Raw genomic sequence first — 14428 nt, 5'->3', positions numbered from 1 at the left:
AAGTGCCTTCTCACCCATTTTTAGCTGCCGGGATCTCACTTGTGCTCCTCTCCTGACATCTGTCTTAGCCATCTCCACAGGGAGTGTCCCCCCACCACCACGACAAGCCCTACAGGCTGCTCCAGGCCCTGCCAGTCAGGCTCTGTGCCTTGAGACTGAGGCCAAGCTCTCTTCAGGGCTCTCACCACACTCTCGGACCCCTAGCCTGTGGGAGGTAGACCGGGTGCTCATGGCTGCCGGCCAGAAGCCCCCAACTATGCCATGGTGAATGTTCTGGTGTGGCCCAGCTCTGAAGACGGGGGATAGAAGATTCCTCTAGCTGAGAAGTAAACTGGGCAGCCTGAAGCAGTCCCAGGACCCACTGGGCTACAGCTGAGAGCCAGCACTTGGGAAGTTATTTCTATCCACCTCCAGGAGTTCTGAGGCAGGGCAGGGCTGGGCCTGCCAACAGGTCCCAGATCTAGTCCCAGCCAGGTGGTGGCAGTACTTGTGGACACACCCAGGTCCCCATGGGAACAACCCCTCCTCCACCCTCTCCAGTTGAGCCTAGTGCCAGACTGGGCAGATGTCCATGGCCTATGCCACAGAGGTGACAGGACAGAGAGGGGGAAATGGTTGAAGGCTCCAGAAGAATAAGAGGACAGAGAAACTTGGCAGGAGAGCGGGATAGGGTATAGAACACTTGAAACACCTTGCTCCACTAGGACAGCCGCCCTCCTCCCATACCTGCCCAGAGCACCATGTTTTGGACACAGAAAATCAATTTCAATCTCTCTCTCTCTGTCTCTCTCTCTCTCCCTCGCTTGCTCTCTCCCTCTCTCTCATACTCATTCATACGCTCACACTTCATTCCCCAACATCACGACACCATTTTACACCCATTTCTCCATGTGGTTAATTTTTTTTAGTTCTCATTTTTTTCTAAGAAAAAAGCAACAAGAAAATAATTCAGAGTTTATACAAAACATCTTTACATTATTTTTTCCAAAAAAGACTAGTATTTACACAAATGGCAACAGAAACAAAAACAAAAACCCTTCCGACTGCCACCTGGAAGGGGCTGGCTGTTCCGCTCCTTCTCTCTCCCACCTGGCACTGGGGTAGGCAGCTGGCCAGGAGGCAGTGTGGAGGTGGATGGTGTAAGGCCCAGCTCCTTCCATGGCCACTCAGAAGCGCCTGCAAGACGCACTCAAATGGCAGTCTGTTAGCAGCCGTGCTGGCAAGGAGCCGGGGTCAAAGTGCACGGCGTGCTGGCCCAGCCCTGGGCAGCCTCTTCCTATTTCCAGGCCCCAGCCCAAGATCGGGAGGCCAATGAGAGCTGGGTTGGGGGAGCACCCACCTGTGCTAGAGCCCAGAAAAGGAGCAGGCCCCCTGGCCTTATACCCGCTTAGGTCTCTGCCCTGGGCCTCTGTCTCCCCACTGGGCCAAAGGGGGCCAAAGGTAAGGAGAGAACAGGGCGGGGGGGAGGGGGAGAAGGAAGAACTCCCAGCTCTGCAGGGCAAATAGCCACCTGGGCACCTCACCTCCCTCCACCCCCCATGAGGTCATCTGCCTGCAGCAGCTCTCCTGTTCCCCAGGCAACAGCCAATTAAGACGTTAATTACCGTGAGAGTGAGGGAGGCAGAAGATGCCCAAGAATCCCACAAGGAAGGAATATTTTTTTTTTTTTTTTTGGTGGAAGGGTGGCAGCCACAACCCCATTGCCAAGATCAGCTTTGTAGCAGAAGGGTCAGAAGGGGAGGGTGAGACACCTTGCCCAATGGCACTGTCATCTTCCCTCATGGGCAAGAACAGCCCTGGCCTGTCCCTACTCCCCCTCCAATAACAAGGAGTTTATAAAAGAAATGGCATCCTATGCTTCCAGGCTGGCCACATCCTGCCCCTGGAGCCTTATACTGGGCTGATTCGGGCTCAGAAAACCTGGGAAGGGGCTGCCTTTTCCATTTTACTTCCAAAAAACAGATGAAAATGAGTTGACAGCTAAAAAATGAACACAAAAAACATTAAAAACAGTGATGATAGCGGACAAGCAGTCCTGGGAAGGGGAAGAGGGGGGCGAAGGGGGCAGGGCCAGGGGGCATCCCCCTGCCTGCTGTCCATCAGCGTCCGACCCTGCCCTCCAAGAAGGGGCGCCCCCGCAGAACCCAGAGGCCTGGCCAGAGGGGGAAGGCACAAGAGCATGGGGGCTGGGGACACAAGCACCCCCTCTGAAGCCCAGGGGCAGGGCAAGGGGGGGATTATAAAAGCCAAGAACCTACAAAACTAAATACAAAGGTGGGCACAGCTGGCAAGGGGAAGGGCGTGGGGAGGAAGGAGAGGTGCGGTCCCGGCCGACTGTCCCTCAGGGCCCGAGGCCGCGCCGGGCTCTCAGACCTTGTAGTAGATATTCGCTGGGCTCTGCGGCGGCATCTCCTGGACGATGTAGACGGGGTGCCCGTAGTCCCCACTCACCTTCTCATAGTGGGGGCAGTAGTTGTTCTCTGTAGTCCGTAAGGGGATGATGATGTCGCTGGGCTCGGTGCCCGCCGTACCACTGCCCCCCTTGGGGCTGGCCAGGGTACTGAGCGACAGGGCGGGCGCCCGCTGCTGCGTGTGCTTACGGTGCCGCTTGCGCAGCTTTAGTAGCAGAACCGTCAGGAAGATGATGATGAGCAGGAAGATGACGCAGCCGGCGCCCACGGCCGCAAACAGTGCCACCTTGGAGTTGAAGAAGCTGTCAGGGTCCCCGCTGCTGCCCCCGCTCCCCACGGGCCCACTCTTCTCTTCCTGGTTCACAGTCTCTGAGAAAGGGAAAGGAGGGGAGAAGGACAGTCAGAGGCACATGGTGGATTTCAGGCTGGGCCCCTTCTTGTCCTTCTTCGGAGACAGGGCGTACAGGGCAGCAGGCAACAAACTGCGCTCCAAGAGACCTGTATACACTCACCATGCTTGCCATCAGAGTCACCCAGGGGGCCCCGACCGCCGGGGGCCTGAGTGGCCATCTTGATGGTGTTGTCTGCCTCCTTGCTGGGCCGGCTAGTAGTCAGCTGCTCAGGCGTCACAGCATTGGGGTCTGTGGGTGGGGACAGGACAGGTGAAGGGAAGGGACCCCACCAGCATGGGGGTCTCAGTGATCCCAGGTGAGCCAAGTATAGCCTGTGTACCAGATGTCAGCTACTCTAACTCTATCGCCCCCTCCCCTACTCCCAACGCACCCACACTGAGTCAGGGACATCTGCTGCAAAGGCCTAAGCAGGGGCCCTCAGACTGGGTACTCACCTTGTCCGACCTTCATGACGATCTTCATGGTGCGTGTGCGGCACACACCTCCCTCCCGGTTCTCCAGCCCCTCCAGGCTCCCATTGGATGTAGCTGCAGCAAGAGGCCAGCGCCATCAGGGGGAGAGACAGGCATGCTCGCATTACCCAGAAACTCTAGTGCTGCCTTAGCCCCCATCAGAACAGAACTAGGAGGCGGAGAGCAGCAAGCAGCCCCCACCTACCTGTGACCCTTTCTACTTCTCTCTCCCACAGGAGCTGAGCAGCCAGCCCTGTCCAGCCTGGCCAGGAACTAGTCCCTCCCCAGCAGTGCTGGTCATGACCAGGCCCTGGCTGTTCTGTCTCCGTGGACACTCAGGTGTGTCTTCTCATTGGGCAAAGTTGCTCAGAGGCAAAGCAATCAGAACTGGCATCTTGAGGGAGGCTTCTACAAAAGGGATCCCGGATTTGGGGTCAGGAGAACTGGGTTGGAGTCCCAATTCCATCCCTAACTCCCTGTCTGATCTAGGGCAAGAAGTCCCTTCCCTTCTTGGGGTGGCAGTTTCCCATGAAGAGATAGGCCAAAGAGCTGGCTGATCCCAGAGGGCTCTGCCAACTCTGCTATTCCCAAGATTAGATCTTAGGTGGGCAAAGAAAATAAGAGAGAGAGCGCCACAAATTGGAGTCCTCTCCCACTTAACTCCTAGAGCCAAGGCGAGCTGGCAGTGGGCCCTTGGTGAATACTGGGCCAGAGCTCCAAGGCCAGGCAGGGAGGAATGCATGCCCATCTTCAAAGCGGACCAGATCAGACAGGGCCCTAACTGTATGCAGTCTCACTGTACCCTTAGAAGCCACTGCTGTCACGGAATGGGACAGAATCCCATGATGGGCAGGGACTCACAGGTAATGTAGTAATCATGGTGCTTTTTGAACTCCAGGCCCATGTAGTTGGGGCTGAACTCCTGGAACTTGATGGTGAAGCGGATTTCCTTCTCTGGCCGATTGCAGGTGACCAGCACATTGGGGTCTAGCACAGTGCTGCAGGCAGCTGCTTGCTCAGGCCGAACCAAGTATAGCTTGTAGTACTCGTAGGGCCGCCCTGCTTCTGCTCGGGGACAGATGATGTCCAGCTTGTCTCCAATCTTTGGGTAGATCACCAGGCCCTTCCCACTCAGGAACCTGCCCAGAAGGGAAGAGGGGGTCAGTCTCAGGGTTGGGATATTCAGGCCATCTCCTGAGCCAGGGGAGCAGACAACGAGGGCTGGGCTGGGCCTCCTGAATGGAAATGGCAAGAATAGGAATTCTGTCCTTCCTCCATGCTGGGGCTGGGGGTGGGGAAAGAGAACCACACTGCCAGCAGGGTGTGGAAGGGGTGGCCCATGGGCAAGGCTGCCAGGCTTTGACTGCTCGGCAGGGTGGGGCACTGCCTAGCTGGGGGAGCCCTTTGTCCTAATGTGGCATTTCCGCAGGGGGCTGACGTGGCCAATGGGCTGGGTACCAAAGTGTCATGCCTGTGCTGCCTGGAGGTGGCAGCCCAATCCTCCTCCCACCACCATCACATTCACATTCCTTCATAGCCGCTGCTAGCACCTCCTCTGCACACATGTGTGTATGTGCACGCGCGCACACACATACACGCACACACACACAAGCCCACACATGCCTTAGCCACCACCCCTGCCGCTCCCAGCCAATGGCCAGGGGAGCTCAACCTGCCTGGAACCCACACCTTCTCCCCTAGTCTTGCTAACCTTGGCCATGATGAGGAGAGAGAAACAGGCATCTCCTGGAGGGGTAATGGGCACAGTCTCTGGCCAGGTGCAGCTCCACATGGATTTGCCCACTCCCCACTCCCACTGCCCAGTGTCCTGCCTGGACATATCTCACCCCTACCATGCAAGAGCCTGAATCCCCAAACTTGACCAGTGTTACTGCTAAGAACAGAAAGGGCCAAAGCAGAGACCATAGATCACAGAACACAGGGCCCCAGGGACATCCCTCATTTGTGTTCTCATTCCCCCACATCCACAAACACACCGCCTCTATCCTGAGGGGAGGTGGATAAATGCCACCTCAGCCAGGTTTGTCTTATGCTCCAGATGGCCAGACACTGGGGAATAGCAGGGACAGGGTAGCTGTCCAGGGCCATCTAGTCACATCCCTCTGTCCTTGGCTAAGTACATAGTAAAAAACTGGTGCTCTCTTGGCCGCCTCTGAACCTGGCTGGGCTGGAGCTGGGAGCTAGGCAGTGCTATTGTATGTAAGAGAAAGAAGGCAGAGTTTGGAATCGGACACACAGGGCCATCACTACTTCTGTAGCCTTGGACAGGCTGCCTATTCTCCCTGAGCTTCTGTTTCTTTCCTCATAAGCTGCGGGAGGTAAGAGCCCTCCTCCCTAGGGGTGAAGAAGAGAGGTACAACAGCGTAGGCAGGGTGCCTAGCACACAGTAGGCACTCTGGACTCCAAGAGGCAGGCAGCCAGAGGCTGACACCAAGTACCTGTGAGCCCAGTCTGGTTTCTTAGGTGGGGTGGATAGGAAGATGTGGCTCCCTCTTCAAGGACTTTACTGCCTGGTACGGGTCAGAACAGGAAATGGCCAACACTCTAGCCATAGCCAGCGCCAGGCTATCTGGAGCTTACGTGTGAGGAGGGTAGTTCAAACAGCAAGGGCTGCAGGCAGCAAGTGGAATGAGCTCGAAGGTGAGAAACGGCTCAACAGAAAGCGTGGGCAGAAAGGGCGCCCTGGGAAGGAAGACAACACACAGCAACAGTGAACAGCGTTAACTTGGGGAGTGGGGGCGAACTCACAATACGATACGCAGATGATGTGTTATAGGACTGTGCATGTGAAACCAATGTCACCCCGAAAAATCCAATACAAAAGTAAACATAAATATATAATTAATTAATTGAAAAAGCGCGCACGGCAGTGTCTGGGACACAAACCCAGGTGAGGGACTGGTAGAGGAAGGGGTGGAAAAGCTCAGCTGGGGCCAGGCAGACCTTCTAGCAGGAAGGACAATGAAGGGCTGAAGGCAGTACTTCCCGAGAATGAAACTGACAGTGAAAGCGCATGGTTCCACTTCCTGAGGGTACGTTCCACAGTGGGGACTTCAAGGGACGCGGGCCAACAGGGAGCTCAGTGTCCTCACCCAAGGGAGGGAAATGATGGCCAAGGAGGGGCATAGGGGAACTCGGCCCAGGAGATGGAGGAACACGAAGAAAGGCAGTCCCCTCTTCCTGTTGAGTGAGGCTCTACCAAGCTGGGGCCTGCCATCTTGCTGTGCAGGACAGGTGAGAGCCGCAATGAGGTCTCCCCCTTGGTGCCTAACTTTACTGCACTCTAGACAACCAGAAGGGGAGCAAGCATGGGATGAGGGCAAACATAAACACTTCAGAGGGAACACCCCCATCGCCTGCACCAGAAAGAGCCAAGAAGTGCCACCAAAGCCTCTATAATTCCCAGGTAGTTTTCACTTCCCACTCCTCATACTGGTTCCATGCAGACAGGAGGATTAGAGAACCTCTAATACCTTAGAGCCAGAAGGAAGCTTTGAGAACCCACTGAGTCCAGGCTCCCCATGCAAAGGTACGAGGCATCAGATGAACATTTCCATGGGAGGGAGGTGCTCACAGCCAAATCCAAGGAGACAAAACTGACCCAGAACATTAACCCCTAGGGGGGTCTAAGAACACCTTACACAGCTGCACCTCAGCAAGCCCTTCCCTGGGGGTGACAGCAGGAACATAGAGGGCATGCAAGGGGGTACCAGCCAGCTCAGCTTTCTAACCACCTGGCCCTGGCTTACTCAGCAGGGTGTCCTGTCTGCCCTGAGCACGGTCTCCTGTCCCCACTGAGGACGTGGAGCCCTGGAATTGGAATGCACGGCTTCCAGCTGCTCAGGGTTACCTGGAACCCAAGACATGGGGGGAATGGATGTCTGCGTGGCAGGTGGGGGCGGAAGAAGAAGAGAGGACCATTGCCCCCAACACCCCTCACACTCTCTTCAACCTCAGTGAACAGAGTTCATAAATATTCATCAGCTCATTTGCATAGCAGCTGGCAGAGGGAAACTCACCTTCCCCTCAAGTGCAGAAAGGAGAGGACCCTGAGGAGACCTGTCTTCCCTGACTCTGACCCCCTAACATTGTGCCTTATCAGCACCTTCCCCACCACTGGAAACACTGCTTTGGGGCCTATGAGAAGCCCAAGAAAGGGGCATGCTACTCATGCTGTACAGGGGGGCCCTGCAGGTCTCGTCTCATGTCTCATACCCAGCAGGTTAGGAGTAGGGGCTGGAGAGGAGGGGGAGGAGATTGTCCCCAAGTTAAACTCTTTATCCTTCACTTTTCAAAAGCTACTACTGCGCCCATTATCAAGTCAAGCTTTCCTGCCTGGGGCCACCCCCAGACAATGCCCTTTTCTGGAAACTAAGGGGATTGACATGGCCCAGCAGGAAGCCTGAAGCAGGTCGTCATGGTTACCCCTGAGGCTTTCCCTTCTTAGCATCTGATAGCCCCAGGACCCCAGCGAGCCACCCCAGGGAGTAAAAGGACTTAGGGGAGGCAGCCTGAGCAGTCCAGCTCCTGCTCTGGGGCCTGCCTATTCCCCTGCACCCTAGCCCAAGTCTCTCCCACAGCCTTCCTACTGAGCTTAGGAAAAGGAATCCTGGAACACAAGAAGCCTGAAGGGTCTGGGCAGTAGCCTCCAAGGTTCTGGACTGGTCAGGGGCCAACTGCCCCCTGCTTCTTTTGTCCAGCAGAGCGCCTCTCCACCCATACAATCTCCACTGGGGAGAGCTTACAGTGTGGGGTCGCACCCAGAAAGCTGCCCGTGTCTGGCCAGATCCACACTTCCTTTCTCCTCATCCTTACCTCAGGCTTTAGGAACCTGTGGTCAGACAGGGGCTGAAGAAAGACCCTGGTCCCAGGCCATGCTAGTCCAAGGCTGGAAGAAGACTCTAGCCACAGCCTTGATTGGGTGACCCCAGCACCACCACACCTGCACCCCCGCCCCCAGTGCGGCAGGACCACTGGAGGACAGACCCCCAAGCCAGAGCTCAGGTCTGCTCTCATCCCAGCAAGGGTGGGGAGCCCCCAAATTAAAGGCTCCTCTTTCACTCCCCCAGCTCCACCCAGCCCCTGAGGCGGCTGAAGCAGGCCTGGCGTGTCCCAGCAGTGCCCGCCCAGGCGTGGGTGGGCAGGAACAGCAGCTGGGTCCTGGCACACACATACACACACACACACACACACACACTACTGTCGGAGGCAGGGAAGCCAGGAGAGTCCCAGAGGAAGTCACCCTCCCCCACCCACACTGGACTATGCCCTCCTGTGTGCCCCACCTGGCCAATGCTAGGGTCCACTAGAGGCTTAACCCTCCTTTCCTCATTGTACACTTTCTGGGGGGTCCATGAGAGGAAGATTCCCGGTCCAGAGAGGAAGCAAAGGTGCTGTTCAGAGCTAAGGAGGGACGGTGCCAGGTAGTGAGTTGGGTGCCAGGTAACAAGTTGGCCACCTCGGGTTCAGGTCGCCGGAGCAGGCTGCCCACAGAAGTAGGCCCAGCAAAGTCAAATGAGGAAGCCAGAGCGCTGCTCATGCCACGCAGGCGGGGCCGGCGGAGTCACAAGGACAGATGCACACACACCTGTGAGGTGAAAGGGGAACCCGGGGGCAGGGAGCCGGTGCCTCTTCCCAAATGCCACCTTGAATTCCCATCTCTCCTAGAGTTCAAGGCAGCAGAATGGCGTGGACAGAACGGCACGCAGCGCAGTTCTACCCCTACGGGCTGGCCGACCGTAGTAGACAAGTCACTTCCCTTTTCTGGGTGGGTGCCTCCTCATCTGGGGAACGAGGGTGATTCCAACTTCCCAGGGCTGTTTGGAACATCCGATGAGCTCACATAGGAGGACGCCTGTGAGTAGCGAGGCGCTGCCTGACTGTTGGTTAGCACACCAAGCACAGTGCTGTTTAGAAGAAGCTTCTAGCACCTCCACCCAAAATGACTACCATATCAACACACCCAGGAGGGGCTGCTGTGGGGCATGGGGCAAGGAGCCCCAAATGTAGCTGGGGAGCATCCCACACCTCAGCTCCCCTAATAATCACCGGGTGGACCCTCCCCCAAACCTGGTATTCCCATGGCAACCACCAGTCTCCTGGCTGGCCCACCCTTTCTGTTGTCCCAACCCCAGATAAACCACAATGCACAGTAGTTACCAGGGCCCGCCCATCACCATCCACTGAGCTGGTGAGGCAGTGGAGAGTCTGAGAGGAGAAAGTGAACCCTTGATTCAGCTCCCATCCCCACAGGCCCTCCTGGCCCTGGCCTGGCTGCATGGGGTGGGGGTGGGGAGGGAGAGGAACAGGGAGCTCAAGGAGCTTCTGGGTTCCCATCGCACTCAGGCCCCCACCTGTGGCCAATCAGCCACAGAGTAAAAGAGGTCAGGTCCCTAGCCACCCCAGAAAGGGGCCCCATAAGCTGGCCTCCCCAGGACTGTGAGCTGGAACAGCTGTGAGGGGGCTGGGGACAACACTTTGGTTTAGAGCAGGCAAGCCTGGGTTGGGGTCTGCAGCTGCCCCCACCCATGCTAGATGGAGTCAAGGGTCTTGGATGCCAAGCTGAACCCCCACCCCCTTGTAGAGAAGGTGTAATGTGATCTCAGGCACATTCCCACTCCCTGGAGATGGGGGAACCTGAGTGGGGGGCAATATGGGGTCAGAACAGGACTGAGAGACTGAACTGCAGCAGCTGGACTTGGCTGAGGACTCAAGTGTGACGTTTGCCGGCTGCCCCAAGCTCTCAGGGGAAGAGGCTGGGGGAGGGAGGCCGCCCTGGGACCTTCCATCATAGTCCCCCACCTAAGTGCAGGCACGCACTCTGGTTCTTCCCAATGTCCAGTGGGACCAAACGCACCTCCCCACCCTGTGCCCATTGGGCGAAGCTGACAAGAGGGGCCAAGGAGGCAGAAGCTCTTGCCACCCAGGGTTCACCACACTGGGAAGCTCCAGTGCCAATGTGGGAAAGAGTCTGGGAGTCTTGAACTGGCCCTTTCTGCTCCCCTCTGCCGGTCAGGGCTCCGGTGCTCCCCGGAACCTGGAAACATACCTCTGGCCTCACCACTTCTTTATTTTGATTTTTTTTTCCCAATGAGGAAGCAATTAAGCAGGTTTTATAAGCGCTGGGAGACTTTGGGAAGGGTGGTTGCCAGCTCCTGACAGGGCCGAGGAGACAGACCAAAAGCCGGGAGGAAGAGGGGAGGGAAGAGAGAAAATGAGCCTGTGAGGGAGAGCATGGGCATGTTCGAGAAACAAAAGGACTTGAGAAAAAGAGGCAGAGAGAGTGACTAAGAGTAAGAGGGAGTGTGAGAAAGAGGGAGAGCTGGCGAGCCTGGCTAGAGAGGGGAGGTGAGCGCGGGATCAGAGGGCCGACTGACACGGGCCGAGAGGGAGAACCCGGGCCAGAGGCAAAGAGGGGCACGGACAGAGCAACAGAGTGAGACTGTTTATTTGAAAGGCTGTGGCAGCCTGAGGGTTGGACGCGGTGGCAGAGGCAGCCCCCAGAGCTCCGGTTGGAGGGCAGTGCCTCCCTCCTGCCTTCTTGCCCCCCCCCCCATGGCGGCTGCATTCCAGACCCCTGAGAGTAGATGGAATGGGGAGGTGCGGGAGGGGGGGTGGGGGGTGCAGCACCGGGGGGTACAGGACCAGTTCCCAACCATTCCCAGAACCTGCTCAATTACAGGATGGAATTCGTGCGGGTCCAACTGAGTCCTTAAGTCATCACCCCACCCCGCAGGATGCCTGCACTCGGCTTGAAGTGCATGCAGTGGTGTCAGACCCCAAAAACCTGTAAACCAGTCCAGGGCACTAAAAACTCAAAACACAAAAAGGAGGAAGCGCAGAGAGATCTTGTTTCTCCCGGCTCCACCCCCCCCCAACTCTGCAGGAGGGCTCCCTTCCAGCTGTGGAGCAGCCTGCTATCTCTGGTTAGAGACCTGAGAGAGCAATTAGGTCACTCCCATGAGCCCCTATGATGGGCAACCCCAGGCGGCTTTCAGCTCTCCTGGCTCAAGAGGGAGCATTTGCAGCCTCCGCCCTTACAGGGGAGAACTGGGCACTTCACAACCTTTCCCCCTGGGCTCAGCAGCCCAGGGCCCCCAGACCACTTTGAATCCCTACTATTAGGGGAGCGCTGTGCCCAATTTGGCTTCGGGTACGGGAGAAAGTCTTGCTAATCTCTTTCCTGTAGGGTTGCAGAGCCCTCTCCCACGATCCTGGTTTAGCTACCCCACCAACCAGTAAATAGGACCCTACCTTAAGCCAAGGAGAAGAGAACTAAAGAGGCTGTCTTCTCCCACTCCAGGGCCGAGAGGGGCACCGTCCCTGGGACCTAAGAGGCTGAAGCAGGCAGGAGCCTGGGAAGTTAGCAGGGAGCCCAGGAGAGTGGACAGGAAAAGATTTCAGATACAGGAGTGGGCGAGCAGACAGGGCAGGCCAAGGCGCCCCACTTTCCCACTCCGTGGAGGATATCTGCACACTGTGGGGACCTCAAGAAAGCAGGAAGGAAGAGCAATTTTGACCCTGGGTTCCAACCTGAGTCCTGGATGCCAAAAGAGGAAGAGGTCCAGAGGTCACCACACAGCCCCATCGATTCCCCACTAACAGCCCAGAAACCAGTGCGCCACCGCCCTGAAGGGTGTGTATGTTGCTGGGGTTGGTGGGGGGGGTTGTGAAGGGGAAGGAGGAGGGAAAAAAGAAAGGATCTCCTCTACATGGCTGCCTCTCCAACCCCTTGGGGAAAACTAAACACAGCTCCCCTATCTGAGGGACATAGGGTGGGGGGCCAATGGACCGCCTGGGCAAGAATCCTTCAAATCTTTCATTCCCCACCCACCTCCTACTCAGGCTGCGCCGCCACTCTCCTCCTGGGCGCTCTCGAATCTCTGCTACAGGCTCCACTGGCCCCCAAACGGGAGCACTGGATCGAACCCCCCCAACCCACAAACCCCTCTGCCACTCCGCCCCTCTCCACCCGCCGCCTTTGTGAGCTTGGAAGCGGCGCCCGCCCTTCCAAGGCCCGGCAGGGAGAAAAGGCGGCGGGGGGGGGGGGGGCTGGAAGAGACGGCAAAGCGAAAAGCTAGGGAGGCAAACAGGGAAGAAAGAGAAATGAAAATGGGAGAAGCCAGAATGGATTTAGAGGCGCTGCCACCCGCCCCAAGCGCGGAGTCCCGCGCCGCGGTCCCTTCACAGCCAAACAAACGAGGGACCTAATTCCGGCCTCATCCCCCGCCCAGGTCAAGCTCGCCCCCAGAGAGGCTCTGGGCGAATACCGCCACGTTCCCAGGGGCCCCAGAAGGGGCTTGCCTTCTCACCACCACCACCACCACCACCCAGCTCTCTCTAGTGCGCTCCCGAGGGCCCGGTCTCCCAGCTTCGTCTGGCGCGACCATCTCGACTTGATCTGGGACGTGGGGAGGAGAGGGCCCACAAGCCGCGGGGTCACAACCCAGCCAAGTGCCCCCACCGCAACCCGCCGCACCCTGCCCCACCCGCCCACAGGAAAACACACTCGAAAAAAGGCAAAGACAAAATGGGGCGCCGCTCCTCTTCCGAACACCTCCCCACTCGCACTCGGGGGCGCGCGGCCTCACCCCGAAGGAGTGCCTCCCACCCGCAGGGACCAGAGCGGATAAGTTACTCACTTGGGGTTCAGGGAGCTCCAGGACACGGGCTCCAGGTTCTTGGCCAGCGGCGTGGCAAGCCGGCACAGCGCCAACACGACCATCGCCACAAGCCACTTGCCGAGCCAACGCTGGCCAGGCCGGGCCATCTTCCCGGGGGCAGGCTGCAGTTTGTGATCCCCTGGCGCCTCCTCAGCAAAGCTCGCCTCGCCTTCCCGTGCCGCGCTGCGCTCCGAGCCGCTCAGGCTCCCATCCTCCGCGGCCGCTGGCCTTGAAGTGCTCCCCTCCCACCGGCTTCGGTGTCGTTCTTCTCCGCCCGGCCGGCCAGGAGGACTCACTGGGCAGCCGCCCCCAACCCGGGCATGGGCTACGGCCTGCGAGGGCTCGCTCCCCTGACCTCTCCGCCGCACCAGGCGCGACGGGGGCTCTGCGCCCCCGGGTGCTCCCGCCCGATTCTGCTCTGCTCCCTGAGACTGTTGGGGACTGCGCACCCTCTCCTAGACAAGGTCTCCGCGCTGGGGACTCGGTGGCCACCCCGACGCCTCGACCGTCCCGGGATTGGCGCCCCTCGGAAGAAGTAGGAGTCTCCCTACAACTCGAGTGCGGTGCGGGGGCTCCCGCCTGGGTCGCCCTGACACGGGTTCCGTTCCTCCAGGCCACACTGGGACTCCGGGCTCCGCGCCCCCCGACAGCTTCTACTTCAGCGCGGGCCCCGCTCAGTGCACTTAGAAGAGCGGGGAGATGCGGCCGAGCGAGCCAGTCCCATCAGTTTGCGCCTCTGAAGCCTCGGCAGGGTGGCCAGGCAGCCCGGTCGCCGAGTCCTAGCTCCCCGGCGATTGCGCCCGAGGGTCTGCGGCCAGTGCTCGCCTCACACACCTCCCACTGCTGTCCAGCGCGCATAGACTCTCTCCGCCGCCGCTGAACTGTCTACTCCCCTGCTCAGGCGAACGCAAGGCCAATCCTACTGCTCTTAGCCAATAGCAAGCTCCGTTACGGGGTCCTTGCCCGACCACGCCCCCAGAAGGGGAACGGGGAGGAGCTTCAGGGAGCTCTTAAGGACGCCGCGCTCTCGATGGCACCAATCTGAGTGTGCGGCTCCTGCGGTTAGCTTTGGGTCCCGCCTAGTCCTGTTCCCAGAGCGCTCACCCCGTGGGAAGTTGGCGCTCATCTAGAGCTGTCGGCCTCCTCCCTTCCCCACGCGCCTGGTCAACACTGCGACCCACTGACCTGGGCCACAGAAGCCAAACTCTGTTAGAAGTATCCCGGGAAAGTAGTACTTCCATTCTCTTTTTTTACACACGCGAGCCCTGAAGTCCTGCTCTATGCTTAGCTCTGTGGCAAGGAGAGCCTGTTTGCTCCCAGGCCAGTCTCCCGTACGGCTTCGCTAGCCATCCCTCCGTCTGCGCTTGAAATGCAGTGTCCGCTTGCACGTGGACCCGGAGCCCTGAGCACATTACAAACGGATAGCGGTGGGTGGTGGAGGTTCAGAGGGGTTGAATACGGGATCCCAG

The 14428-nt window shown here is 58.4% G+C and overlaps 1 protein-coding gene across 1 annotated transcript; it reads right to left on the bottom strand.

Moving 5' to 3' along the window:
- Nucleotides 1-942: 942 nt before the first annotated feature.
- On the bottom strand, nt 943-13848 carry EFNB1 (ephrin B1). The gene is made up of 5 exons (XM_090264750.1): nt 12939-13848; nt 4138-4415; nt 3259-3351; nt 2924-3052; nt 943-2780 (listed from the first exon to the last, which is right to left on the bottom strand). The coding sequence occupies exons 1-5, from the start codon at nt 13064-13066 to the stop codon at nt 2368-2370; spliced, it is 1041 nt and encodes a 346-aa protein (XP_090120876.1). The 5' UTR covers nt 13067-13848; the 3' UTR covers nt 943-2367.
- Between the last annotated feature and the right edge of the window lie 580 nt (nt 13849-14428).

Source organism: Furipterus horrens, unplaced genomic scaffold (genome assembly GCF_987537825.1).
Source record: "Furipterus horrens unplaced genomic scaffold, mFurHor1.1.pri manual_scaffold_17, whole genome shotgun sequence".
NCBI classification, from domain to species: Eukaryota; Metazoa; Chordata; class Mammalia; order Chiroptera; family Furipteridae; genus Furipterus; species Furipterus horrens.
This window is presented reverse-complemented; position numbering and strand designations above follow the sequence as displayed.

Coding starts and splice junctions, on each gene's coding strand:
- EFNB1 (XM_090264750.1), bottom strand. CDS start 13,066: ATGGCCCGGCCTGGCCAGCGTTGGCTCGGCAAGTGGCTTGTGGCGATG. Junction 4,416..12,938: donor TGGAGCTCCCTGAACCCCAA/GTGAGTAACTTA, acceptor CCTTCTGGGCAG/GTTCCTGAGTGGGAAGGGCC. Junction 3,053..3,258: donor CGTCATGAAGGTCGGACAAG/GTGAGTACCCAG, acceptor CCCCACCCACAG/ACCCCAATGCTGTGACGCCT.